The sequence below is a fragment of the Pantherophis guttatus genome, chromosome 4 (genome assembly GCF_059756535.1).
Source record: "Pantherophis guttatus breed Tessera chromosome 4, ASM5975653v1, whole genome shotgun sequence".
Classification (NCBI taxonomy): Eukaryota; Metazoa; Chordata; class Lepidosauria; order Squamata; family Colubridae; genus Pantherophis; species Pantherophis guttatus.
The window spans coordinates 81267587-81293849 of NC_142066.1; the positions used below are offsets into that span (position 1 = coordinate 81267587).

The 26263-nt window shown below is 40.9% G+C and overlaps 1 protein-coding gene across 9 annotated transcripts in view; it reads right to left on the reverse strand.

The window, feature by feature from the left end:
• SEPTIN7 (septin 7) overlaps window positions 1-26263 on the reverse strand; it is a 148687-nt gene that overhangs the window by 83490 nt on the left and 38934 nt on the right. For 4 of the 9 annotated variants that reach the window (XM_060686117.2, XM_087894061.1, XM_087894066.1 and 1 more), the window contains exons 2-4: window positions 24410-24512; window positions 7841-7947; window positions 70-170 (exon numbers count right to left, since the gene is read on the reverse strand). In XM_060686117.2, coding sequence (XP_060542100.1) covers window positions 70-170; window positions 7841-7947; window positions 24410-24419 — 218 coding nt within the window. In that variant the 5' untranslated portion in view covers window positions 24420-24512. Of the gene's footprint in view, window positions 1-69; window positions 171-7840; window positions 7948-24409; window positions 24513-25074; window positions 25966-26263 lie in introns of those variants that run through there. The other 5 variants (XM_060686116.2, XM_087894064.1, XM_087894065.1 and 2 more) reach the window with 2 other exon arrangements.

The following is a 26263-nucleotide window of genomic DNA, read 5'->3' on the forward strand; positions in this document are numbered from 1 at the left end:
GAAAAAAAGTTCTACTTTAAATATATGCAAGCATTGTAATAACCATTACTAATATTAGAAGGTACTTACCAATTGCTATTATCCACTGCATCACCAAATCCTGGCGTATCAACTATTGTTAGTAGCAACTGCACACCACCTTCTTTAATTAGAACCTTAGACTGTTCAACCTGAAAAATTTTAAAAAGATAATTAATGCATCTACATTAAATATTAGTGATGCTTTGCTAATAAAAACTTTGAATGTAATAATTTTAGAATTTTTTAAAGAAAATATTACAGTAGATCAACTGCTCTTAAAATGTTGTTTAAAATATGACCATAAATGAATGTTATTGTTATATGTGCCAAACTGCTTTTCTATAAATGGAGTAATTCTTTTGATTCCGGGCAAAACTTTGATTCAGTGGAGAATCTTTTTACTGGCAGGAAAGGATGAAGCATTGATAAAAAGCATGCTCCCAACTCTTCAGGAGAGACTGAATGAGTACGCAAGAAGAAATAAGAACAAAAATGCTTTTTATTTTCTTCTTGAAAAAGTATCTTACATGTAGAGTTCTGGTTATATCAGTTGAGAATCTAAATCATGTATCTTTTTCTCTATTCACATTTTGCTCAATTTGTTTTTCCAACTCTAGAAAAAATGTTTTTTGATATAAAAAAAATGTTTTAACAACACAAACCAAAATTGAGATGGATTTTCAATGCCTCTGCTTAACACTTTGGGTTGTAACCTATAATCTTTTTGTTTTTTCACCTTCATTCACATTTTAGAAATGTTATTTGGGAAATTTTTGAGTTAAGTATTTGATTGGGTACGATACAAGATAGTATTTGTAATGCAGAATTGAATTGTGAAATCCTTGGTGCTTAGTTGTTTTTTTTTTTCAGACATTTCATTACCCAACCAGGGAACATCATCAGTACTAGAAGGGAATCAGGTTTGCTCTATTTTTTGATATACTAATGGCTTGTCCTATCAGTGTTGATGGGAGTGTTGTAATGATTTCTTGAATAGGTTGCTGTGTACTATTAGCTTGTTTGTCTGAATTGGTAGTTCCTTGATAGGGGTATTGGTTGTTGGTCTGGTATTAATCTTACTGTTAATTTCTGTTATCTAGGAATTGATTGCTTGGGTGCAGATGTTTCAATCTTTCTGTATCCTTTTTGGCTTTTGATCGTCCCCTTTGAATGGTATATATCTCTATAAGCTTGTTGGCAGCTGGTTTTCTGAATGCCAGGAATCCTCTAGCATTTTTGGACTTGGCTTGTCAAGGATGCTCACGTTTCCCAGTTGAAACTATGGTAATGTCTGTCCACATGTTGTGAAACTTTTCATCATGTCTTCTGACTCCTAGCTGGTGTTCTTAGATAGTTCATAGTTAGCCTTCTGCCTGTTCGTTATCCTACATAGTAGCCATTTCAGTCCTTGCACTCCATATTGTGGGTCATTCTTATTTTTTCTTCTGAGGCTGTTGGGTTGGGTTTTTTGGTTTTTTCCCCCCTTAGGATGTTTTGGAGGACTTTAGTTGGTTCATGTATTATAATTACTATATTTTTTGGAGTATAAGACACATTCCCCTCCCCACAAAAGAGGGTGAAAACTTGGATGCCTCTGATACACCGAATGTAGCCCTGCCCATCTGCTGGCCCCCACCCTTTTAGAGGCTGCAAATGCACCCTCCCAGAGACCTCTTAAACAGCCTCCAAAAGGTCCGTTTGAGAGGCTCCCTTTGCAAAGAGAAGCTCCTTTGCAAACAGAGCTTTTGGAGGCTGCAAACGCAGCTTCTCAAACAGATTTTTTTTTCTTATTTTCCTCCCCCCAAAATAAGGTGTGTCTTATACTCCGGAGCGTCTTATACTCTGAAAAATATGGTAGGCCATGTTGTTATAATAGTCTGAATGTCATCTCAGAAAGCATCAACAGACAAACCAGCCATCAACAGGCACATAGAGATAAGCAACATCTACATACCATTCCACAATCAATCAAAATGTCAGAAACAAAAGAGAAAGATCAAAACACCTCAATTTACATTAGTGAGTATTTTTATTTTGTACTACATCATTACTTAGACATGTCCTAGATATTTTATTTTAAGCTGTTGGAGCTTTAATAAATACATTGTTGATGATTGTATTTCCTTTACAAATAGCATTTTTAACTTACAACCTCTAAAATTTAGCATCAAGATTATATGAACATAATATACAGTCAATATTCAAGCTGAATTCATTTGTACATTCTATCTGGTCAATTTAGTATTTTCTTTTTAAAAAATGTAATATGGCCATACATGGACAAATTCTCATAATGTACTACTTGTTGGAAGCCAGCCAGAAAACTATTGTAAATAGCATCAATCCTCATTACAACTTCAAATGAATCCTATTTAGCTTTAGAAATAGTCCGTGGGGATTTAGGAAAAATAAATTAGCTCTAATCTTGGAATGCAAACTTTTTCACAGTAAGGTTATTTTCCAAAAGGTTACTTTCCCATGCACTCTATTTTAAATAAACATGGATCAGATTATACACCATGTCAAATTTGTAAACTTGAAGTTGTCTTATCCTTTAGAAGTTGTCTATTTGATGTATTTTATGAACAGCTTTCTGTTATTTCTGTTTCATGGGAAGCAGAGATATTTAAAGTGATTTAACTTTAATCCAAGACACATTTAAAGCATAATCTAAAATAGTATTTCAACTACCGTGTTTCCCCGAAAATATGACCTACCCCGAAAAAAAGTCCTAACCTGATTTTTTTGGGGTAGGCCTAATATAAGCCCTACCCCAAAAATAAGGCCCACTGAAGGGTTGGGCATGACCAGCACAGGAGGCAACCCTTCCCTTCCCCAGTCACCTCATGGCAGCTCGGCCCCTTAATTGCAGCCCACGAGGGCCGGGAGCTGCCTCTCATTCTATCTTTTTGGGTGTCTGGAGGTGTTTCTGTTGCACTCTTGCCAGCCCCAGCCCTGCCCGGGGCACCAGGGAACCTCGCAGCCGAGGACCCCTCTCTTCTACAGCTCACCTTGTGGCTCTGGAGCAGAAGGCGACCACGGTTTGCGCTCTACCAGGCCTGGATCTTGCTACGATTAGGCAGAAGGCATATTGGAATCGGTTCCCACCCACCCCCCGCCACCTCTGTAGGGCTGCTGCACCTGCTATTCCTGGCTTCGCGGGGCCTCATCTTGCTCCTGGCTGTGCTGCTCTCACCAGTTTGACTGGGCTCCTCCTGGTGGCATGGGGCAACTGGGCCCAGATTTCCAAACCACCTCCCCCTTCACCAGTGGTTACACTGCCCTGTGTGAGCTCCGTGGCAGCCCTGCAGCGAGACTGAGAAGGAAGGGGGAGATCGCCCCTTCCTCCTTTGCACCCCAAAACCTCATCTTCCCTGGCCGCCAAGCCGCCAACTTGCACCCTTCGCTGGAGAAGATGCGGAACACAATGTTACCCGTGGAGGCCTCCCACTGCAATGCTCTGCTGCAGTTTCAGAACAATCCTCTGTCTTCCCTGTGCAGGACTGCAATGTTGAAGGCTTCAGATGGAACATTTTTGGGATATATATCTGTGCTGGGCTCAAGAAAAGGACGGTCTTTCCTCCTCCTTTTCCTGCCGATCGTCCTTTCCTTGACCCCAACACAGACACGCATCCCAAAAATGCTCCATCCGAAGCCTCCAGTCTTGGAATCCTGGGATATGGTCTATGCTGCGCTCAAGCAATGGGCGATCGGCAGGAAAATCCTCCCCCCCCCCCCATTTTCCTGCTGATTGTCATTTCCTGGAGCCCAGCACAGACGCAAAAAAGCTCCATTCGTAGCCTTCAGCCTTGCAAACCTGGGATGTGCATCTGGCTGGGCTCAAGGCCGCGCTTCTCAGAGCCTGAGGCAGGAGTGCACCGGCAGATCAGCTATTTCATGGAGGCATGAGGCACGTGGAATGTCTCACTTGGCCTCCTGATCAAGTTGCTGGTATGGAAAGATTGTTCTTGAAGGGGGCATGAGGCGTGTGGGGCCTCCTGCTGCTTTTGCAGCCTCAATTGGCTGCAAAAACATTCACACTTCTTGCAGATCAGCTGTTCCGCGGCCCAAGCTGCTGGTAAAACAAGCATGGAGGCACAAGGGGCAGCTAACCCCCGCTGCCTGGTACATGGGGGAAAAAATAAGACCTCCCTGAAAATAAAACCTGGTGCCTTTTTTGGTGCCCCCCCCCCAAAAAAAGACCCAGCCTTATTTTCGGGGAAACATGATAGTAGCAGGATAATTAAACATTATATTTAAGAATTAAAAAATTTAAAAAACCTAAAATTTACACAATTACAAATTATTAATTTTAAAATGATAATGTATTAATATCAATAAATAAAAGCCACAGATCATAGAAAGATGTTATAATGTTATTTCAAGATAGCTATAAAGAAGTGGAATAACGCAATAACAATTTTTGCTCAGACATTTCTTAGTCATTGTAATCTTGACAGACAACATTTATCAGGATTGTCTGTCAGTAATTGCTTCTTTGAATTCTTTTACATTCATGTTTATATTGTCATCAGTGATAACATTAAGGTACTTTGTTTTCTGTCACTCTCTTTTTCATTAGCTTCCATTTCCCATACATTAGGCTTTTCTCCTCCAATTAGTCCTTGCCTTCATATTATATGTCTGAAATATTTAAGCATTAATGTCTATGGAGATTCTCAGTCCTCCAGGTCATGGTTGTCCCAAACGTGCTTTTTTCAAGAGGCAACTGGACTTTCTGGTTTTCTTTGAAGGCATTTTACTTCTCATCCAAGAAGCTTCTTCAGCTCTAACTGGATGGTGGGAATGGAAAGTTCCCACGATTCATTCTCTACCATCCAGTCATTCCATTCCCCAGAGTTGAAGAAGCTTCTTGGATGAGAAGTGAAACGTCTTCAGAGAAAATCCAGAAAATCCAGGTGCTTCTTGAAAAAAAGCACCTTTGGGATTTACGCATTAACTTTCTTTATTACTAGTATTTCAAGTAAGCAATTTGGTTTTAGTCCATTTTGTACTCATTGATTTGTTTTCACTGTTAAGAGTTTCACAATTTCCTCAGCACTACAATTCAAAGGCATCCATTTTTATTCATTTAGCCTTTCTAATGATTCAGCTTTCACAGGCATAGTTTATAGATGGAAACATTATGGCCTTAAATTCTCATGTTAAGTGTGATATTTCTGAAGTGCATATAGTACGACTAGATATGTTGTAGTCTTTCTTTCAAGCACTGGTATCTTCTATGAATGTTTTGAGCATTGGGACAGCTCTGCCTATTAACATAATCTTATGGCACGCTTTTCTTTATCTTCAACAAGACAAGTCCTTCCTCATTTCTGGTCATGTAAATGATGGTATTAGCATATCCAAGATACATTTCCATTTTTTTTCTAATCCAGAGTTTCTTATATTATCTCACTTAAATTAAATGAAGTAATAATCTATTACCCTACATTCCATTCTAACTATTGCTTTCCAGTCAACAAAAAAAATTCTCAACAGCATGTTAAGTGGTCTTGACTGTCTATGGTTTTTTGACTACCCATCATCTATTGGTCTATATAATTAAATAATTAATAAAGAACAATATATATATACTTTGAAGCATGTTAGCAACAAGAAGTGCCACTTCTTTTTTGAATTTAGCTAGCACATCTGGAGATTCTCATTCCATATATCGTTGAAATTTAGACTGCAACTTCTTGATCACTATCTTAGCAACCTTGGAGATGCACCTGTTTCAGCATTCTCTAAGACTTTATCACAGTGTGACTGGGTTCTTTTAGAATTGCATTTTGGTTTGTACGGATAACAAGATTCCCTTCATCCCTTCATTCCATCTCCTTTTCTGGGCTTCTCAAGAGAGAATGAAGAGAAAGGAATATGCTGGATATACTGCTTAGTGTGACTTAACTCCTCCTGGATCTGGTCAGCAGAACACCCTCTTTACTGAGGAAGAAAGGATCTTCTGCTCAGTCCTTTCCCAGAGCTCCACCAATAACAGCAATCTCTCTTCTTCCCATCTTGGATTTTATATAAAGGGAAGCCACTATGGACTTTCTTCTCCCTCCCTGACCGGGAAACAACAACTTCTCTAAACATTCATGTAACAAACATCACTACCTCTCCAGCCAGGTTCAATAGTCACGTTTTTACAGATAGCCTTGACTTATGACAATTGGGACTGGAACCTATATCACTAAGCAAGAAGTTAAATGAACTGCACCCAATTTTATTATTTTTACATTTTTTCTGCAGCCATTAAGCTGATCACTGTGATCACATGGTGGTTAAGTGACTCTGGCTTCCCCACTGAAAGTAGCAAATAATGATCATGTGACCCAAGGACACTGCAATAATCACAAACGCATGCCAGTTGCCAAAAAAATGAGTATGCTGTGTTTAACAGCCAAAAACAAAATGGTTATGCTGTGTTTAACAGCCAAGAAATAAAAATGATTGGCTTAACAACAAAGATAAAGATGCTGGATTTTATAGCAAAAATAAAATGAGGTGGGATAGCCAAAGTAAGGAGGAGTATGTTGAGATTAATAGTTAAAATGAAATGAATAAGTTAGGTTTAATAACAGAAATAAAGATTATAAATGTTGAGTTCAATAGTAAAAATAAAATGATTATGTTGGAATTAAATATTTTATGAATGTTTATAATAATTGTATGATTTATACTTTTAAAATATATCCATCTAAGCAAATGAAAGAGAAAAAGAGAATGATAATTGGTTAGGACTTAAGATTTAAGTAACGGGTTTTTGGGGATAATGGCATAGTTAAATAAACAGATTTGAGGGAAATAACTGAGTAAAATATTAAGTTGTGCTAATTGAAAATTAAGATTTGTTAGTGATTTATAAATTTGTGACCGAATCAAAAGCTTTGTTTTGAAAAGATGTGTTTTATGTTTTAAAAAAAATAATAAAAAACTTTTTAAAAAAAGAAAAAAAGAAAACAAAAAGATGACTTCCAGCTCTGTTTTGCCTTTTCATCTAAGACAGGTGAGTAGTCAATGTGTTGAATCAGTGCTGAAGAATGTATTAGATTGAAATTCATGGAATTCTCTCACCAGAAAAACTCTCCTGATACCTATAATAAGATAATTCTGGCATCTTTCTATTTTCCCAAGTTTTTTAATTGACTTTTAACTGTATTTTAATTCATAGTTTTTGAATGAGTATTACGTTGCAGCCTGATTTATATTTTTTTATTTTGTACCTGGTTTGATTTTAGCATAAGACCCAAGGTGGCGCAGTGGTTAGAGTGCAGTACTGCAGCTACTTCAGCTGACTGCTAGTTCTGCAGATCAGCAGATCAAATCTCACTGGCTCAAGGTTGACTCAGCCTTCCATCCTTCCGAGGTGGGAAAAATGAGGACCCAGATTGTTGGGGGCAATATGCTAATGCTAATGCAATATGCTAATATGCAAAATGCTAACTTTGTAAACCGCTTAGAGAGGGCTGTAAAGCACTATGAAACGGTATAAAAGTCTAAACAATAATAATAATAATAATATTCTCAGACTGCACATTTTAGTCTGTTTTACTGAAAACTGCTCAGAGAATTTTGGCTATTTTTTTTTTTTTAATTTGATTTATATGCTGCCCTTCTCCGGAGACTCAGGGCGGCTTACAATGCATTAAGCAAAGCAAAGCAATAGCCTTCATACTTTTGTATATTTTATACAAGTCTTATTGCCCCCACAATTTAAAAATTAATTGAACCAATAAATAAAATTAAGATGTTTCTATTTCAATCTAGCATATAAAATAATGTAATAGAAGGTAAACTTTTTCATGCAAACCTGTACAGTCTTTTTAATTCTATGTGAAGGTCCTGGGTATTCTGGAGAATACAGGTCTGTCAGAAATAATGAGTTGATTAGTGTTGATTTTCCCAATCCAGATTCACCTACCAAAAACAAAAATACAATTAGAATTATCACATGACACTACTCATTTGCATATGTTTTCAAGGTCATTTTATTGAAATGCATAATTCATGTTATTCTGCAGTGTTCATAACTATTTTTTATTTTGTAGGTTTAAAATCAAAAACAACATGCATACAATTCTTAACATGATTTTTGTAGGGGGTAGTTTCATCCAAATATTTAACATTTAACATTTAAAATTGAACTTGTGATCAATTTTTAAATTTAAAATAAAGTTATTAAGAAATTATTCACAAAGACAATTTCTCTCTCCTATCTGCATAAAGAGACATGAATTATAAGACACTGTTTAGTGTTTCCCAATTTTAGAAACTTAAAAATGTATGGGAGTTGAAGATCACATAAAATTACAAAGGTTGAAAAATGCTGTATCAGTAATTCAAATGAATTTTTACATTTACAGGTAATCCTCGCTTTGTTTAGCGACTGCTCAAAATTACAATGGCTCTATGCTGCTGTAAGGCTATTACGGGCGGGGGGAGATACTGATGGAACAGGCCACCTGCCTAAGATCACCCAAGACCTCCCCAACCCATGAAATACCTCCCCATAATTGTTTCCCCCCCCCCCCAGCCTGCCATGCCAGGTCACTTACCTTGTGAAGATCTAGCAAGCAGTCTCCTCTCCAGTCCCTCAGTTGCGTGCGCTCCTCTGCAGTTCTGTTTGGGCATCCAAAACTTGCCAGTCTGGCAGGTTGCAGCCTGAAATGGAATTCCGGGGCGAATCTGGCCCTCCGAGGCACTGTTTGGCCCTCTGCAGGCCTCCTCTGGCCCGTTGCAGGCTGAAATGAAGCTTCCAGGTGGTGGATCCGGCCCTCTGAGGCTCAGTTTGGCCCTCTGTGGGCCTCCCCTGGCCCACTGCAGGCCAAAATGGAGCTTCTGGGGGCCGGATCCATTTCAGCCTGCAACGGGCCAGGGAACGCCCACAGAGGGCCGAACGGAGCGTCACAAGGCAGATTCACCCCTCAGAAGCTCCATTTCAGCCAGCAATCTGCTTGGTGAGGCCTGAGGAGGCCTGAACGTAACTGCAGAGGGGCGCATTCAGCTGAGAGGTTGGAGAGAAGACTGCTTGCTAGATCTTCACAAGGTAAGTGACCTGGTGCAGCAGGTTGGGTGGAGGCAGGGGTGAAATGCTCCCGGTTCGGACCAGCTCGGGCGAGTAGGTAGTGATGATGGCCGGTGGTTCGGAGAACCGGTAGCAATGGCAACTGGAGGCTCTGCCCACCCGCCCCATTCCCCGGAGTCGGGGAATGGTGCATTCCCTGACTTCTAATGCTCACCTTTCTCCCACGGCTGGCTGTCAGGGAAGGCAAGCGCCCGAAAGGTACCGGAGTCATTCACTCTCCTTCTTGAATGAGCCGCTCTGGTCCACGCACCGGCTGCGCAAGCGCACACCGCTTATTTAATTCAGTGGCAGGTTGGATGTGCGCTTGCGCAGCCGGTGCATGGACCAGAACGGCTCATTCAAGAAGGAGAGTGAGAGACTCCTCTACCTTTCAGGCGCTTGCCTTCCCTGACAGCCAGCCAAAGAGAAAGGTGAGCAGTAGAAGTCGGGGAATGGTGCAGGTAAACTTTTAAAATTTCTATTCTTTCTATTCTGTCGGTGTGTCCTTACCTTTCTGCCGCAGCTCTGCCACCCGCCCCATTCCCCGGAGTTGGGAAATGGTGCATTCCCCGACTCCAGGGAATGGGGCGGATGGACGGAGCCGCGGGAGAAAGGTAAGGACACGCCGACAGAACAGAAATTTAAAAAGGTTTCCTACCGGGTTCTGTGAGCGTGGCTTGGTGGGAGGGTGTCTTGTGACTGAGTGGGCGTAGCTGTGAATGACATCGAATTGGCCATGCCCACTCAGTCACAGGACACCCCCCACCAAGCCACGCCCACAGAACCGGTAGGGAAAAATTTTAGATTTCACCCCTGGGTGGAGGCCAGGCCTCTGGAGGCCCAAACAGAGCATCGGAGGAACGGATCCTTTGGAAGCTCCATTTTTGCCAGCAATGTTCAGGATGAATGTTGCAGAGCTCTGCAGTTGTTCATAAGGGCAAACAACTGCCTTGGTGCTGCAAGATTTGTAGTTTCAGGACTTGTTTCCAAATGCTAGGGGGTTTAACTTCAAAAGGTCGCTAAGGGAACACTCGTAACCCAGAGATTACCTGTAAAACATCTGTCCACATGATAGATTACAAAAAAAACACTACCAGTGGATATTTAATTTGCTTTACTAATCTTCAAGTAGAATAAGCTTATGAAAGAACAAGATATTGCAATTTGAACTTCTGCGTTTTCAGTGTTTCAATTTATCAGATAAGTGAATGCTTCCACAAATTCAAGCTTCCTTGTTCAGCTTCATAAGATGGCACATTCCACAGTGATCTACTATATGTATTTATAAATGAATTAATTTCTGTCACGTGCTCTTATACCAGAATTGACAGCTTTTTCCTATCACAAGCACATTCCCAAAATAATGTTGAGAGCTGAATTCGGGTTAGAAGAAAAACAGCCAGGAATTAAAGAGACCACTCCTCTTTTATTTACCACTTTTCCTCTCTCTCCTCCTTCACAACCCAGCAGGACATTATACCAGAAAACACTCATATTATTTTTGGTGCCTGGCAAGATTTATAATTTCATACAACTATAGGAAAGTTGCCTTTATGTTGAGAATGTTTGCTTACACTATAGCGTAGAGCTATCTGAAAAAGGACTAAATTTCAAATTTAAGATTCGGAACTAAATCGTATAAGTTTACAATATATAAGAACTACGATTATCTAACAATGGAAATATTATTTAAATACCAATCACTGGCAAGTATTATGTAAAATAGATTTTATCTGAAATCAATTTAATTATTTTATGAGAAGAAAAATTTGGGTTTCTATTTCAGTATATTTCATTGGGAAAAAAAGACTGAAAAAATATTTAAAGAAAAATTCATAAACCAATTCCCTTTCCAATTTTTTTCTGGGCGTTTCCAAGTTAACAATGTAAGAGACATGTAAGATGTGTATCATCTTAGATTAAAAACCTACAGCCATTTACAAAACTACATAAAGAACTAACAAAAACCCAACAAATTAGTACTTAAGAATTAGCTAATTAAATATAGTGAATCCTTTATATTAATGGAGTAACCTGAGGAAAATTAAAGGATGTTTTTCTTCAAATCAACTGATCTGTGATAAAATTATATCCCAAAATTTGCACAAATACTAATGGACAAAAGAATTCTACAACTACACACTGCTAATGCTTTTATTTGGGCATGTTCCTTTAATTATCCACCCCAATCATTTGATCAAAGGAATGCTAAGTGGAAATACAAGAACTTCAGGTATATCCTGTTCTGCATCTGCTTTATTATACTTAGGGAAACTATGGTTTTTTTTTTCAGTTCAATGCCAGTGCTCACGGTAGCTCTCACAGAAAACCAATTTTAATGTAGAAGATAGTTAAAAGTTACATATCTTATGCCAATAGATACACTGTAAAAATATGATCAATAAACCACAAATAAACTTTAGAAAGTCAATGATGTAAGGAACTCTTTATAATTTTTCTGCCTAAACCAAAATTAAAATTTTAATTGGGTTCCAAATGGATACTGTTGTCTAGATTATCCACCAGTAATTTGGATTTTGAGAGGAAAAAACAGAGGTGTAGATGCAAATCTGGAGGCAAGATATTGTTATTATTTCTCTACAGTAAAGGGAGTTGCCTCTGCAATCTTGGAGGATATGACTATCCCCTTCAAACAGATTATATCCACTTGTCTTAGGTAACTATTGGTTGGTCTCCAACCTTCCCTTTTGGAGAAATGTTATTGAGATAATGGTAAAGAATCAATTATGTAATGCCATAGAAATCTGGACCCTCTCCCAGGCCCAGCTATGGGACCAAGATGGAACTGGTCAGTAATAGTATGTGGAAAAGACCATGGAGATGGGGCAAAGAGATATTACTTAGGGAACAATCTGATAAGAGGTAGCATTGCCTACAGTTCAAAGTGGGCAGACAAGAGGCTCAGAATACATCCTTCCTAAGTTGTAAAGGTGATAGCGGGAAAATGTATTTTCAGATCTGCAAGAATTTATTAATATAGCTTTACAATGACATTTATCTGGTTGTGTTTCCTGCCTGGTCTACCTTGTAATGCTGACATGGTTATTCTCTTTGATGACCTATGTCAAGATCTGGATGTAGGTAGTAATTTCTCTTGGTCCTTTTGGACTACAGCTTTCAGTATCTTTTATCATGGAATCATAATAAAATGGGATATTGTTTTGCAATAGTTCCATTCTTTCCTCAGTATGCATTCAATCTGTCAGAGTTTGTTGCAGCACACACAATCAGATACACAATTAAATAATTCTGCAGGATTCATCTACATAAGAAAATTTCTTTATATACAATACCACACATTAGAAGTCAGCATACAAAATCAGGAACACAGAAGCAATATTCGTAGAAGCAAGTCATTACAGAGTAGAGAGATACAGAGGCTAATACTGTACAGAGGCACCCATTACAGAGGCCAAACCAACTCTTATATACAGTTCAGCAAGTCTAAGTTACACCCAGATTCCATAGTGTCTCTGAGGGCTCTATTCAAACAATTATATTTCAGTTTCCAAACAGTCCCCATTGGCTGACCTGTTACTATGTCTATCCAAACAGCCCTCATTGGCTAACCTGTTACCATGTCTACCCAAACAGTCCCTGTTGGCTGATCTGCTGCTATGCCTATTCCAGTCTATGAATCAGGAGTGAAATGCTACTGGTTTGGTCCGGTTCGCCCGAACCTGTAGTAAAAAAGGCTACTGGTTCACCGAACCGGTAGTAAAAAAATGTAAAAAAAAAGTTCCGATGATCAGCTGAGTGATACGCAATCGTCTGATTTTTTTTTACTTTTTAAACATTTTTTTACTACAGGTTCTCTGGAACCGATAGTTAAAAATGCTTTAAAAAGTTTTTTAAAAAAAAGTTCCGAAAATTGCGCGTCACTCAGCTGATCGTCGGAACTTTTTTTTTTTTTTAACTTTTTAGGCATTTTTTACTACCGGTTCTCTGGAACCGATAGTAAAAAATGCTTTAAAAAGGTAAAAAAAAGAGGCTCCGACGATCACAGTGTGCCGCACGATCGTCAGAGCCTTTTTTTTTAACTTTTAAAAACATTTTTTAACAACCCATTCGGCGAATAGGTTGTAAAAAAATGCTTTTAAAAGTTAAGAAAAAGGCTCTGAAGATTGCATGCCACAGCTGATCATCTCCCCGGTGCTATTCTACTTAACCCATGCCTCCTTTTGGTGTGCATTGTGCATGCGCACCTTGCATATGTTGCATGGTGCGCACTGTGCATACGCACAGCACATGTTTGGCGCGCGGCGCGGAGCCAGCAAACCAGTAGTAAACCGGTACAGATTTCACCACTGCTATGAATATTCATACTCTGACAAAATCTATAGTAGTGGGGATGAGAAGTCAGCTCAGTAGCTCCTGCTTTACACGATGGTCAATCTTAATCCTCTCTCTGCTGCTTTTTGACAACTATATGAATCAGTGAAAGAGGTAATCTAATAATTCGGGATATGATATCGTCAATACACAGTATGCAGCTTTTATAATGAGGAATGCCAGTCTTATCCCAGTGCTTCGAGGTTGTAAGGATCTGAATGAGAATAACATTAAACCCAAGTAAAATGGGATTGCCAAATTTGTTCATTGCAGTTCTCTATGAACACCATTGTTATCTCTGGAAAGGCTTGCATTTCCTGTGAAGAAGCAGGTTCATGATTTGGGTGTATTTCTGAAAGCTATTGGTAGAACAGTCTTTGTCAAGCTTTGATAAGGTAATTGCAGCCTTAACTGCTTCTGGAAGTTTTGGCTAAAATAATACTATTGCAATGTACCTAATATGGGATTACCTTTAAAGACTACAGGTAGCCCTCAATTTATAACTCAAAATTATGATAGATTCTCTTCCAAAACTACATCCTGTTCCAATGACCATCCTTCCTTGCCATCATGTGACTGCCTTTAGGGCACTCAACAACTGGCTCATATTTGGGACTTCTGGCTGACATCACTACGATATCAGACACAGAGAAATGGAGCTCTCCGTCCTTGTGCTGGCTTTCTTCTTGTTTTTGGGCTCCGAAAGAAGCCAAAGCTGCCTTGGAAGGGCAGCAAAGCTAAGGAGAGGTGCCCTGTGAGATCACAGGAGAGATCGCAACTTTCCTGTCGAGCCCTGGGACTATTTCCCTCTACGCCACAACTGAGAGAAGAAGCAATCTAAGATGGCCACCACGAAGTTGGGACAGCTGAAGAACATATAAGCACAGTACTAGAGCGAAGTAGGTGGACAGTGTAATGGAGCAGCAACCAGACACTTTGAAAAAATATCAAAATTGAAGAAGGCAGAATCAGAGGGGGGAAAAAAGACAGAAAAATTGCTAAAAATACAGAAATCTGGATAGACATTTTATTGGAAAGGCATCTTGATACACTGGAATTATTCCCTCAAAAATTAACATTATCTTTACATTATGGAAAATTGGAAAAACGGTTTAATACTGAAATTTAATTAAAGAATGCCATCTGCTGATGAAAGAAAGAACAACACATTCCCCAAATTTTGTTTGTCTACTGGAGATTTAAACATATGAAAGAAAATTTTCTTGCTGAAAAGACCCCTGAAGATTACAATATAAGAGTGGATTTATAGAGGGATTTAAGGAGGTGTTGGAAGATTTAAGAGACTCTCCAGAGGAACAGGCAGATTAAGCTTGGAATATAAAGAAATAAGAACACTGAACATTTTGAGAAGTGGTTGGCGGATTGAACATATGGTTTTTGGATTATTAGACAAAAAAGGGATTCAATAAAATTCAACAACATGCTTCATTAAAAAGAATGGAGTAGAATTTGGGAAGAAGTGGCGTTACAATTCAAAATACAAAGGAGACACTGATAAGACACTACCAGAAAATTATGGGGGGGAAAGGAGAGTATAGATGAAATGTTGGGAAACATAATACAAGAGACAGTGAGTGTTCAAGACGCCCAGAAAGAGGAGGAGCCAACTGAAAGAGGAGATGGAAAAATGGGACAGACAAAACAAATGGAACAAGAAAAAAAAATCATGAAGACAATAGAGATTGATGACATATGCAAAGGGAGAGTACTCTAAGGAAATTAAAAAAGAAACCAGGGAAACAGGAAGATTTTTATGAGAGAGAGAAGGGGCAAGAATAGATATTTTGAAAACTAGACAATGGAAAAGGATAGAGAAGGGAGAAAAGTTTAAAATGAGTAGGCAAGATGTGGAAACAGATAGAAATAAAGATCTAAGAGAGGAATATGGGAGACAAGCTAAGAAAAGAATAATCAAAGCTTTAAGACAAGTAAAAGATGATGGCAAGAAAAGGGAATATGTTTAATATAGTAGTGGCATAACAAAAAAAAAATACAGGGATGGGATTTAGAGAAAGGGGGAATAATAACAATACACATTTTTAGGTAATAGGGAGAAGCAATAACAAGAGGGGAAATTAAAACTTGAATGATAGTATTACTAAATTATAATTCAATATTTGGGTAGGTTTGTTAAATGTAATAAATATGATTAATATTTTATTTGTATTAAAACATGATATACAGAAAATGGTGTTGATATAAAAATAACATAATAGAAATATTGAATAATTAAAAATGAAAGTTTTTAAGGTGAATAGGTAAATAATGAAAGATCTTAACATAAATGAGGGTATTATTATTAGAAATATAGAAGTTTGTTAATAAATATGATGGATAATATTTTATGAAAAATGGTATTATTAAGTGTATTTAAATAATACGGGGATTGGCATAAAACAATACATAGAATGGACGTTGGACTTACCTAGTACGTCCCTTCTCAGCATGTAGAAAGCGTCAGTCAGGCTGGGGATACGCCTCGTCTAGCGTATGACTGAGTCTTGCAATATTTAAAACTCCGCCCTTCCGGTTGCCCCAGTTCTTCGTTGAGGGCGAAGTGCAGACTCGTGAGACGTGTCTTCCTGTAACGAGAAAGAATTACTATACAAACCCCCCCAACCCCACCACCGGACCAAAGAAGGGTGGGGCTGACTGACGCTTTCTACATGCTGAGAAGGGACGTATCAGGTAAGTCCAACGTCCATTCTCCAGCTTACCAGAAAGCGTCAGTGAGGCTGGGGACATACCAAAGCTTGATGTCACCTGGGCGGGCGAGACGGCTCCGGTGGATCTCAGGAGAGGTGGACAGCCTGGAGAACTCGTCTGCCAAAGGCAGCATCGGATGAAGCAAATGAGTCCACTCTATAGTGCCTGATGAAAGGGCTGATAGAGGTCCAGGTGGCAGCCCAACAGACCTCCTCCAGAGATGCCTGTGTCGACCAGGCGGCCGATGTCGCTGCGCTCCTGGTCGAGTGAGCCGTGATTCTGTGAGGTGGCGAGTCCGAATGGTGGTAGGCCAAGGCGATAGTGGCCCGTATCCATCGCCCCAGGGTAGAAGCCGAAACTCGGGACCCGATGGAAGATGGATGAAAAGCAACAAAGAGTGCTTCCAACTTGCGATGTGCTGCTGTCCGGGCTATATAAATTTTCAGTGCCCTCCGCACATCGAGGGAGTGTCAAGACCGTTCTAGACGATGTGAGGGATGAGGACAAAAGTCCGGGAGGACGAGTTCCTGCGCTCTGTGGAAGGTCGAGTTCACCTTGGTTAGAAAAGCCGGATCCAGGCGAAGCACCACTCTGTCCCTATGAAAAATACAGAGATCCGCACGAATGGACAACGCCAGTTCCGAAATGCGGCGAGCGGAGGTAATCGCCACCAGGAAGGATACCTTCAAAGAAAGAAACCGAAGGGAAACAGAACGGAGAGGCTTGAACGGAGGAGACATAAGAGCGGTGAGAACCTTGTTTAAGTTCCAGGAAGGGTAACGGTGAATGGTGGGGGAACGTATATTAGTTGCGCCCCTCAGGAAGTCGTGGATGATCGGATGGCGAGATATGGAATCAGTCGAGCCACAGGATAGGACCGATGCCAAAGCGGCTACCTGGCGGCGCAGTGTGTTGGGGGCGAGACCGTTGTCAAGGCCACGTTGAAGGAAGGAAAGAACGTGCAAGATGGAGGCTGCTGTTGAATCAACGGAAACTGAGGTACACCAGGAAGCAAAAGAGCACCAAGTGGCGTCATATATGCGAATCGTAGAAGGGCGGCGGGCGGCCTGGATGGTTGAGATGATTGGGGGAGGAACTTGGCTGCCGTCAGGATGCCCCGCTCAACCGCCAGACAGTTAAGTGAAGCCAGGCCGGATCCGGATGGTAGAGAGCCCCTTGAGACAATTGGATCTTGGAGATTGGAATTTTCCACGGCGGGGAGACCGATAGGGTCATCAAGTCCGCGAACCACGGGCGCATTGGCCAATATGGGGCGATCAACAGCAGTTGAGCCCGTTCCTGGAGTAGTTTTCGGATCACTTTGGGAATTATTGTTAGGGGCGGGAAAGCGTAAAGGAGACCCGGAGGCCACCAGCTGCAGAGAGCATCCGTGGCTTCCGCCTGAAGGTCCAGAAATCTCGAGAAAGAGCGGGGCAGTTGATGGTTCGTCCTGGAAGCGAACAAGTCTACGAGAGGGGTTCCGAACCTGGCTGAGATCTCCCGAAATAGGGTGGTGGAAATCAACCATTCCCCGTGATCCACCGGATTCCGGCTGAGGGCGTCTGCCTGGACATTTGCTGCACCAGGGATGTGGTCCGCCCGAAGCAATGACAGGTGGATCTCGGCCCAGAGGCCCAGGAGGCGAGCTTCGGCCATCAAGGCGCGTGAGCAAGTGCCCCCCAATTTGTTCACATGGGCCTTGGCAGTAGTGTTGTCCGTCAAGACGAGCACATCCTTCCCTTCTAGAAGGTCCTGGAAATGAAGTAGAGCCAGCCGGATTGCGCGGAGTTCCAACAGGTTTATGTTGAGACGGGATTCCGAGACAGACCAATGGCCTTGAATCATGTGATGAAGAAGATGGGCCCCCCATCCTGAGAGACTGGCATCTGTGGTTAACTGAACCCGAAGAGGCTCCCGGAAGCAGGAGCTGCGGGACACCGCGGCCGAGGTCCACCATCGAAGGGAGTCGAGGACATGAGGAGGCAGGCGAAGTTGACGAGGGGAGGTGTCCTGAAACGACTTTTGAAAGGGGAGTAGCAGCCACTGGAGGTCCCTGCTATGTAAACGGGACCATGGAGTAATGCCAAAAGAGGACACCATCATGCCCAATAACCGCAAAAGCGTTAAGATGGAAGCGGAGCCGTCGGTTAAGCACCTGAGAGCTAGAGAACTCAGGCTGGCCTGGCGGTCCGCGGAAAGCGATACCGTGGAAGAGACCATGTCAATCAGGGCCCCTAAGTGGAGTATGCTAGTTGACGGGGAAAGATGGCTCTTAGACCAGTTGACAGAGAACCCGTGAGCCTGAAGAGAGTTCAGGATGGTGACCAAATCTACTCGTGCTTCCAAAAGGGAGGAGGACAGAACTAAAATGTCGTCCAAATAAAACTGGAGACGTAGAGGGGTAGAGCGGATGTGGCCCACGAGGGCGGACATTATTTTAGTAAAAACCCGAGGGGCCGAGGACAGCCCGAAGGGTAGCACTCTATATTGGAAGTGGGAGCCTCTAAAGGCAAAACGTAGAAACTTACGGTGAGTGGGCAAAATGGGGACATGGAGGTAAGCTTCCGTTAAATCAATTGATGATAGATAATCAGAAGGGCGGACCGATTCCAAAATAGAGGAAAGGGATTGCATCTTGAACCGACGGTACCTAATGTGTCGGTTCAAGGATTTTAAGTCCAAAATGGGTCTCCACCCACCCGAGGACTTTTGGACAACAAAAAGACGGGAGTAAAAACCATGACATTGCTGCGATTGGGGAACCCGCTCAATAGCGGCTATCGCCAAGAGGTGATCGATAGCAGCTGCAACAAGATCCCTTTTTGTCGTCGCGAGAGACAGGGCAGGGAATAAAGCGGGAAGGGGGGGGAGAGGAAAACTCTAGAGAAAAACCCTGAGAAATAGTGCTGAGGACCCAGGAGTCGTTGGTGGAAGTCTCCCACTGAGCGGAAAACAATGAGAGACGACCTCCAATGGGAGCCCAGGATGGAAATCTATCTAGACCTGCGAGGAAAACGCCTTCCCCTCCCTCCCCGGGGCCGTCGAGGAGGGAATCTTGCCCCCGGTCTGACCTGGAAGTCCTGTTGGGGTCTGGAAGAGAAGCTTCGTTGAAAACAAGGTTGAAAGGAACAAGTCCCGGAGGCCCGAAAGGACTGGAATCTGGAGAACGAGGAAGAGCGTGGATCGCCTCTGCGGGAAGCCGGTGGCAGGACTTTGCGACGATCCCTGGTCTCCACCAGCAGGGGGTCCAAGGCAGTCCCGAACAGGTTTCCGGTAGTGTAGGGAGAGGAGGCCAGCTGCCACTTGCTGCGCATGTCGGCCTGCCAATTTCTAAGCCATAACAGGCATCGTGAAGTCACGTTGGAATCCAAGGCTCTGGCAGAGAATCTCGCCGAGTTTAATGTGGCATCAGCCGAATATTCCAGAGCGGCTGCAATCTTGTTCAGATCCTGGTGGGACCGTGAATCCGACAGAGGCAAACGGGCTTGAAGTTGCTTGATCCAAAGCAGAGCCGCCCTATTAAAAAAGGACGCCGAAGTGGAAGCTCGGATGGCCCAAGCGGTGGACTGGTGACCTTTAAGGAGAATCTTCTCCGCCCTCTTGTCCTCCGGACGAAGGGAATCTTCTGCCGGACCCGTGGGGTGAACCGGATCAGCCAAGGCCACAATGGGTACGTCTACTTTAGGAGGCTGTAAAGTATCAGCCAAGGGAGCCGCCGAATTGTACAGGCGCTTATCCAAGCCGTTAGGACTGAGTCCCGCACCGGGAAGGGTCCACTGACGCTGTAAGACGTCTGTGAATAACTTAGGAGCCGGAATGGTCTCCGGATTCACGGTAGGTTCTGCAAACAAGGCTGAAGCCGGATCGAGAGGATCAGAAGCCGTAGGAGTGCCTAAGCGAGTCGTGGCAATAGCCTTGAAGAGAAAGGATCGAAAAACCTGCAGTTTAAATAGGCCCACAAACGACGGAGGGTCTGGACCCAAACCTTCGTCGTCCGACCAAGCCTGGTCCTGAAAATCATCCGCCTCAGAAACAGAAACCTGATCAGTTTGGTCATGAAAGGACGCCTGGTCCCCATCCAGGTGAGGATCCTCTCTGAGGCTGGAAACGTGCTGCAAGGGCGGAGAAGTGGCATGAGTCGAAGGAGTGGTAAGTGGAATAGGAGGTTGACCAGTGGGGGCGCTTGAGTGGAAGAACCCACATCTGGAAGGGTCTGAAAGAGGCGTTGAGAATCCGAAGTTGGGGATCCCGAAGGAGAGCCAGGAATATCCGGGGAAAGATCCCGCACCGAACGTGGGGATCTAGGCCTAGAGCTAGGTAAGGAAGCAGGCCTGTCGGGATCCCTAGCTGATGCCTGGGAACGGGCCTTCTGGAAAGCCTTTTCAAAGGCCTTATGCCTCCTTCGCGAGCCGCTGAGGAAGAAGCCCCCTTCCGAGACCTGGCTTTCTTGGCGGGAGGGGGATGATCCCGTGAAGTGCCCTCCAGCGGGTCACTCTCCAGTGGTCGTCAAGTGGAGGATCCTCGCCCGTTAGAATCAGACCTCATGGCGTCCGCCATTTTAGTGAGGAAATTGAGGCGAAGGCGGCAAAAACGCTCCCTGGAGCTTCCGAGAAAAAAAGGGCGCCAAACCACCAAGGCGAAATGCGCCGTTTCTTTACAAGCCGACCAGCAATTAACACGCCCCCGGAGATACTGACGGTTGCTCCGTTTGATAATTAGCTGAAAGGGGCGTTCACAAGCACTTGATAGAAATCACCATTTATTTAAAAGCCTTCCGGCTAGAAATGCGCCTAGGGAGAAGCCGGCAGTTGCCCTGATGGAATATTAGATGAGCGGGGCGTCCGCAAGCTCCTCCGACAAGCCCCGGCGCCGAGTCTTTAAGAAAGGGAGTGGTGCCCCGTCGCTAGCCATCCGGCTTCAAAGGCGACTTTAATCGGCGAGCCGCCGCTCCAGCCGATAGCAAGCTGCTAGGATAAGGCCTTTTAAACGCAGCGATCTCCCGCGCCGGAGGAGCCCACTGAGAGGCACGGGTGCGCCGTAAACCCCAGCGGCAGTTTTTAAGTAGGTCAATCGAAGAAAAACAGCTTTTTAAGTCACTCAAACCTGTAAATCCAGAGAAGCAATGAATTTGCAACCAGATAAGCGATCAAAGGCTGAAGACACGTCTCGTCACGCGTAGACCGAGCCGAAGAACTGGGGCAACCGGAAGGGCGGAGTTTTAAATATTGCAAGACTCGGTCATACGCTAGACGAGGCGTATCCCCAGCCTGACTGACGCTTTCTGGTAAGCTGGAGAATTACTGATTAAACAAAAAATGAATGATAATTCAATATGAATATGCATATGTATATGTATGCTGAATGTAACATATGATCAATAATATCTTAGTTCTTAATGTATTATATAAGTATTATATCAGCTTGTTAAATGAAACACATATGATTAACACTAATTTTTTTGTATAAAACGTATGATACTCAGGTTCCACACTGTTCACACACTGATATGTTTGTAAAAAATAAAAAACTTAAAAAAAAACCTGGCTCACATTTATGGCTGTTTGCAGTGAACCACAATCATGTCACTACAATTTACAATGTTTCTACTGAAAACTGCTGTTTACTTCCAGTTTTTGGCAAAAACACATCATAGCAAGCAACCAGTTAACCACAGATTCCCTTAACGACCGCCACAAAAAAAAAGAAGAAAAAGATTGTAAAATCGGGTCAGTCACGTGAATGACCCACTTTATGATGATCATGACTTACAACCAAGGCATTGCTTTTTAGTGGAAATGCTGGTGTTTTGAAGGAATCCCACAAAGGAGATCAGAATTCACATAAGATAAGTTACAACACATGTGAAACCCAACAGTGTTTGGATTCACATATTACATATGAAGGTACAAACCATATTATGACTTAAGATATTATGTGACCTTCCATAGAATATGGAGATCTTTAAGACATCAAATCTCAAATTGTATTAATGCCCTGTAAATTTATTCACTAATTGGAACTTGGCAGCAGGACATAGGTATACCTTTGTTAAGAGACAACAAATTACCAGGAACTCCAAATAAAAAAAACATAAATGTACATTACATTATCCATGACTAGATTTCTCTTTTTTTCCTGACTTTTTTTAAAACCTGAATTCTTAGGGAATTTCTGAAGCAAAGAAAAGATGTCATTTTATCAGAAAAGATAAAAATAAAACATCTGGATTAAGTTGAAAGCTGCAATGTGAGATGAATAAATGAAATATTAAAGCCAGCTTAATTTTAAACCGAAAAACATAATACAGTTCCCAGAGAAATTACAGCAAAATATACTTCTAAAATTACACTATTCCAAACTGGAAGACAGTCCATATTAAAGTGCCCCAAAACTTTAGAGAATGCATCTTTTAGAATACAGTAAAATAAAAATGAGTAGTAGTAATCCTCATCTTATGACTGCAATTGGAGCCAGAATCTCAGTTAGTTAGCAAATCAATAGATTCAAGTGAGATGCCAATGTGACGGCTTTGTTAAATGACCTCAATCACAGCTATCCCAGTTGTAATCATTAAATAACTGAGCAGGGGTGCCAGAAGACCTGAGAGGCCTGGTGCACCTACTCCTTTACATTTTTCTGCAGTTGCTGATAAATGTGCTCAACCTATGCAAAGTGTAGCTAGAAAGCTAGCAAATGCAGTCTTTCTGAAGTCTAGAAATGCTTTTTCTAGCCAGAAAGCTAGCAAACACATTTTTTCTGAAAGCTACAAAAAGCATTTCTAGCCTTCAGAATGGCTGCGTTAGCTAGCTTTATAGTTACACCTTGCATAGGCTGGGCATACCTGTTAGCTATAGAAAAAGTGAAAGGCAAGAGGACCTGGGTGTGGTGGGGCAAGAAAGAGCCTGGACTTCCTAGATATGGTGCTATCCTTTGTTTACCTAAACTCATTTGTAATTTTGAATATTAAATTTATACTACCCGTGTTTCCCAGAAAATAATACTTGATTATATGAATCAATTATATGAATCAATTATATATATATAATTATATATATACACGTGTGTGTCTGTGTAAGTTTTCACGGGTATATATGTGTGTATAGTTAATATTTCGGGTTTCTTCCCGTGTAATTGTGGATATATCCCTAAAAGGGTAGAAGCGACGTTTCGACAGAATCTCATCTGCCATCATCAGGCTTATGTGAGGAGTCTTTTGCAGTAACTGCCGTTACTATTTCAAATCTGGTGCTGGTAGTCTGGGATGGCTCCACCTTTTCATTCTGATTGGTTGGGAGTCCCAGTATGTGTTTATTGGCTTGGCTTCGGGTGTATGGTCGGTTTTTCTCCACTAGGTGACAGGGCTTCATCTTTGTGGCTGGTTTGAATATGATTTGGTTGGGATTTGTTTTTTGATTAATGTTTGATCTGTTTTATATTTGGTGTTAAGATTCGTCTATCTATGAGAGCAGGTTTCCAAATAGTAGGCAGACGTGAAGTGTCATCCCGTTTATTCATGCAATGTGGTCTTTTTTCTATTTCAATTGCTTCTCTGATTATTCTGCCATTGAGATGTTCTATTTTTGCAACTGTTTTTGTGTTATTAAAATTAATATTGTGTCCTGTTGTATTTATGTGTTGAACTAATGATGATGTGTGTTCTTGCTTTTGTATTGAGTTTTTGTGTTCCTCGATGCGCACACTCATTCTTCTGTTGGTCTGTCCAATGTATGTTGATGGGCAGGAAGCACACGGGATTTCGTATATGCCTTGATCTTCTAATTCTATTTTGTCTTTAGGGTTTCTCAGAACGGACGATATCTTTCTATCTGTGCAAAATATGGTTTTGATGTTGTGTCTATGTAGTACTTTGCTAATTTTATCTGTTGTTCCCCTTATATAGGGCAAGATGGCTTTCCCATTGTTTTGTTCCTCTTGTTTTTTCTTCTGTCTAGGTGTTGCATGTTGGATCATATTGATGACTTTATTTCTACAGAACCCATTTATAATATTTATATTATAAATATTTATAACCCATATATATATATATATCTTATTATAATAGTATAATATTAATAATATATAATATATAAATTATATTATAATTATATGAATCAATTAAAAAATTATATGAAAAAATTATTATATGAATAAATGAAAATAGCTTGATTTTTACATGCGTGCCATAGTTAAAACCCCTAAAAAAATAAATGAAGGAATTACAAAACTGTAACTTACCTACTACCATAAGTGTGAATTCAAATCCTCTCTTGACAGATTTTCTATAAACTTGATTGGGGAGATTTGCAAACCCCACATATCCTTCAAGATTCTTCTGTTGCTAGGATAAAAACAAGTTTACTTATGTTTTAGCATAACTGACTTCTTATTTATACTATTTTTTAAGAACCATATTCTCTAACTATGACAATGGCTATGTTCTTTGTACCTCATATTCTAACTACAATACCTAAACTCTTGCAAAACTTTCAGTCTCTCTTGTTATTTTAAAATATTTTGATATTCAGTATTATGGCATATTCTGTTCTTGTTAAGTGAATATTATCTGATCTCAATTGCAATATAGCACTGGCTTAGAATATTGTTTCTAATAAAAACCCTAAATTCAGATAGCAGACAAGCTATCATCTGGAACTGGAACAGGCTGCAACATCTTCCTGAGGAATTCTATGATTGGTAAGTACTATCATTTCTCACTAGTAAAATTATAAACCAATAAGTTCTTTCAATAATCTGCTATCTTCTATATATTTATTAATTTTACTGAAGATATATATATTTTCCCCTCCATTTTCTTAAAAGATACGCTATTTAAGTACAAGAAAAAAATGCAATATTCTTTTTAAAGAAAATCTATCTTTAGAAAATACAAGAATACTTACAGCTACTTTGTAAACAACATATTTCCATCATTTTACATGTCCATAAGTAAGCAAAATACAGCCAAAAGTCACAGGAAGTGAGGAATTCCAGTAATTTGGTAATATAAGCCAGATTCAGTTTTTATCAAAAAGAGAAAGAAAAAAAAATAGAGTTACTTACATTTGTAAAATGAAGATTTGTGTGTGTGTGTGCATGTAGTTTTATTGCTCAAAACAATAAAGTATTTAGAATCATACAATAAATACGCAGTTAAAAGCAGAACTTTCAAAACAAGTCCCAAAATTAAAATCCACCATGGATATCATGAAACTGTACTGCCTGCCTCAAGCAAACCAGGAAGAAATGTGTCACGATTTCACTTTTATACTTTGAATGTCTATCTTTCACTATTATTCTATAGGAGAAGAAAATATACATATGCTAAGAACTTTTTAAAAACTAAATTTAAAACTTTACCAGTGATTACTCATTTTAACAAATATTAAAACATCAAGTAAAAAAGTCAGTATATCTTTATTACTGCAGAGCATAGAGCAAAATTATATATTACATTATTAATTTAATTACATATTAAAACTTAGCAAATAGCCACCTTTCTGATTTTTTGTTAGAATAGTGTAAGCATCAGGGCTCATATGGAAGAACAGCCTTAATTTTTCTTCTCTCAGTTACTTCACAGATCACAATCTTTTTGAGAGGTTTAAAAGGGAAACCATGGAGCTAAGGAGAAGTTTAAACTTTTATGTATACACTCTCATTCAGTCAAGCCCTCTGTTTATATTAAATAAAAATTGAATTTAAAAAACAGCACAGTTGGAGCACAACATGAAGTTGTGTGAAAACTCACCTAACCACAACTGTCATCTGTTCTTTGAACAGGAGTCACAAATCTAAGAGAACAAATTGTGCACGAGGTTTGTATGAGTATTGCCAGCCCATCCAGAACTAAAAATAATACACCTCCAAATCACAAGGCGCTGCATACCCACAGCCACTCCATCTAGGGTTCAGTTGAAGCCTGTTTTACCTCATCCAGCCTCCGAGCACTGTGAAAGAACACTTGGATCACCAATATTAGAGAGGTAAAGCTGAGTATCAGCAGCAAATTGGTATCTCACACCAAAACTCACAAGCAGTTTCATGTAGATCAGGGGTACTTAAATCCAGCCGATGGGGCCAGCCTGGAAA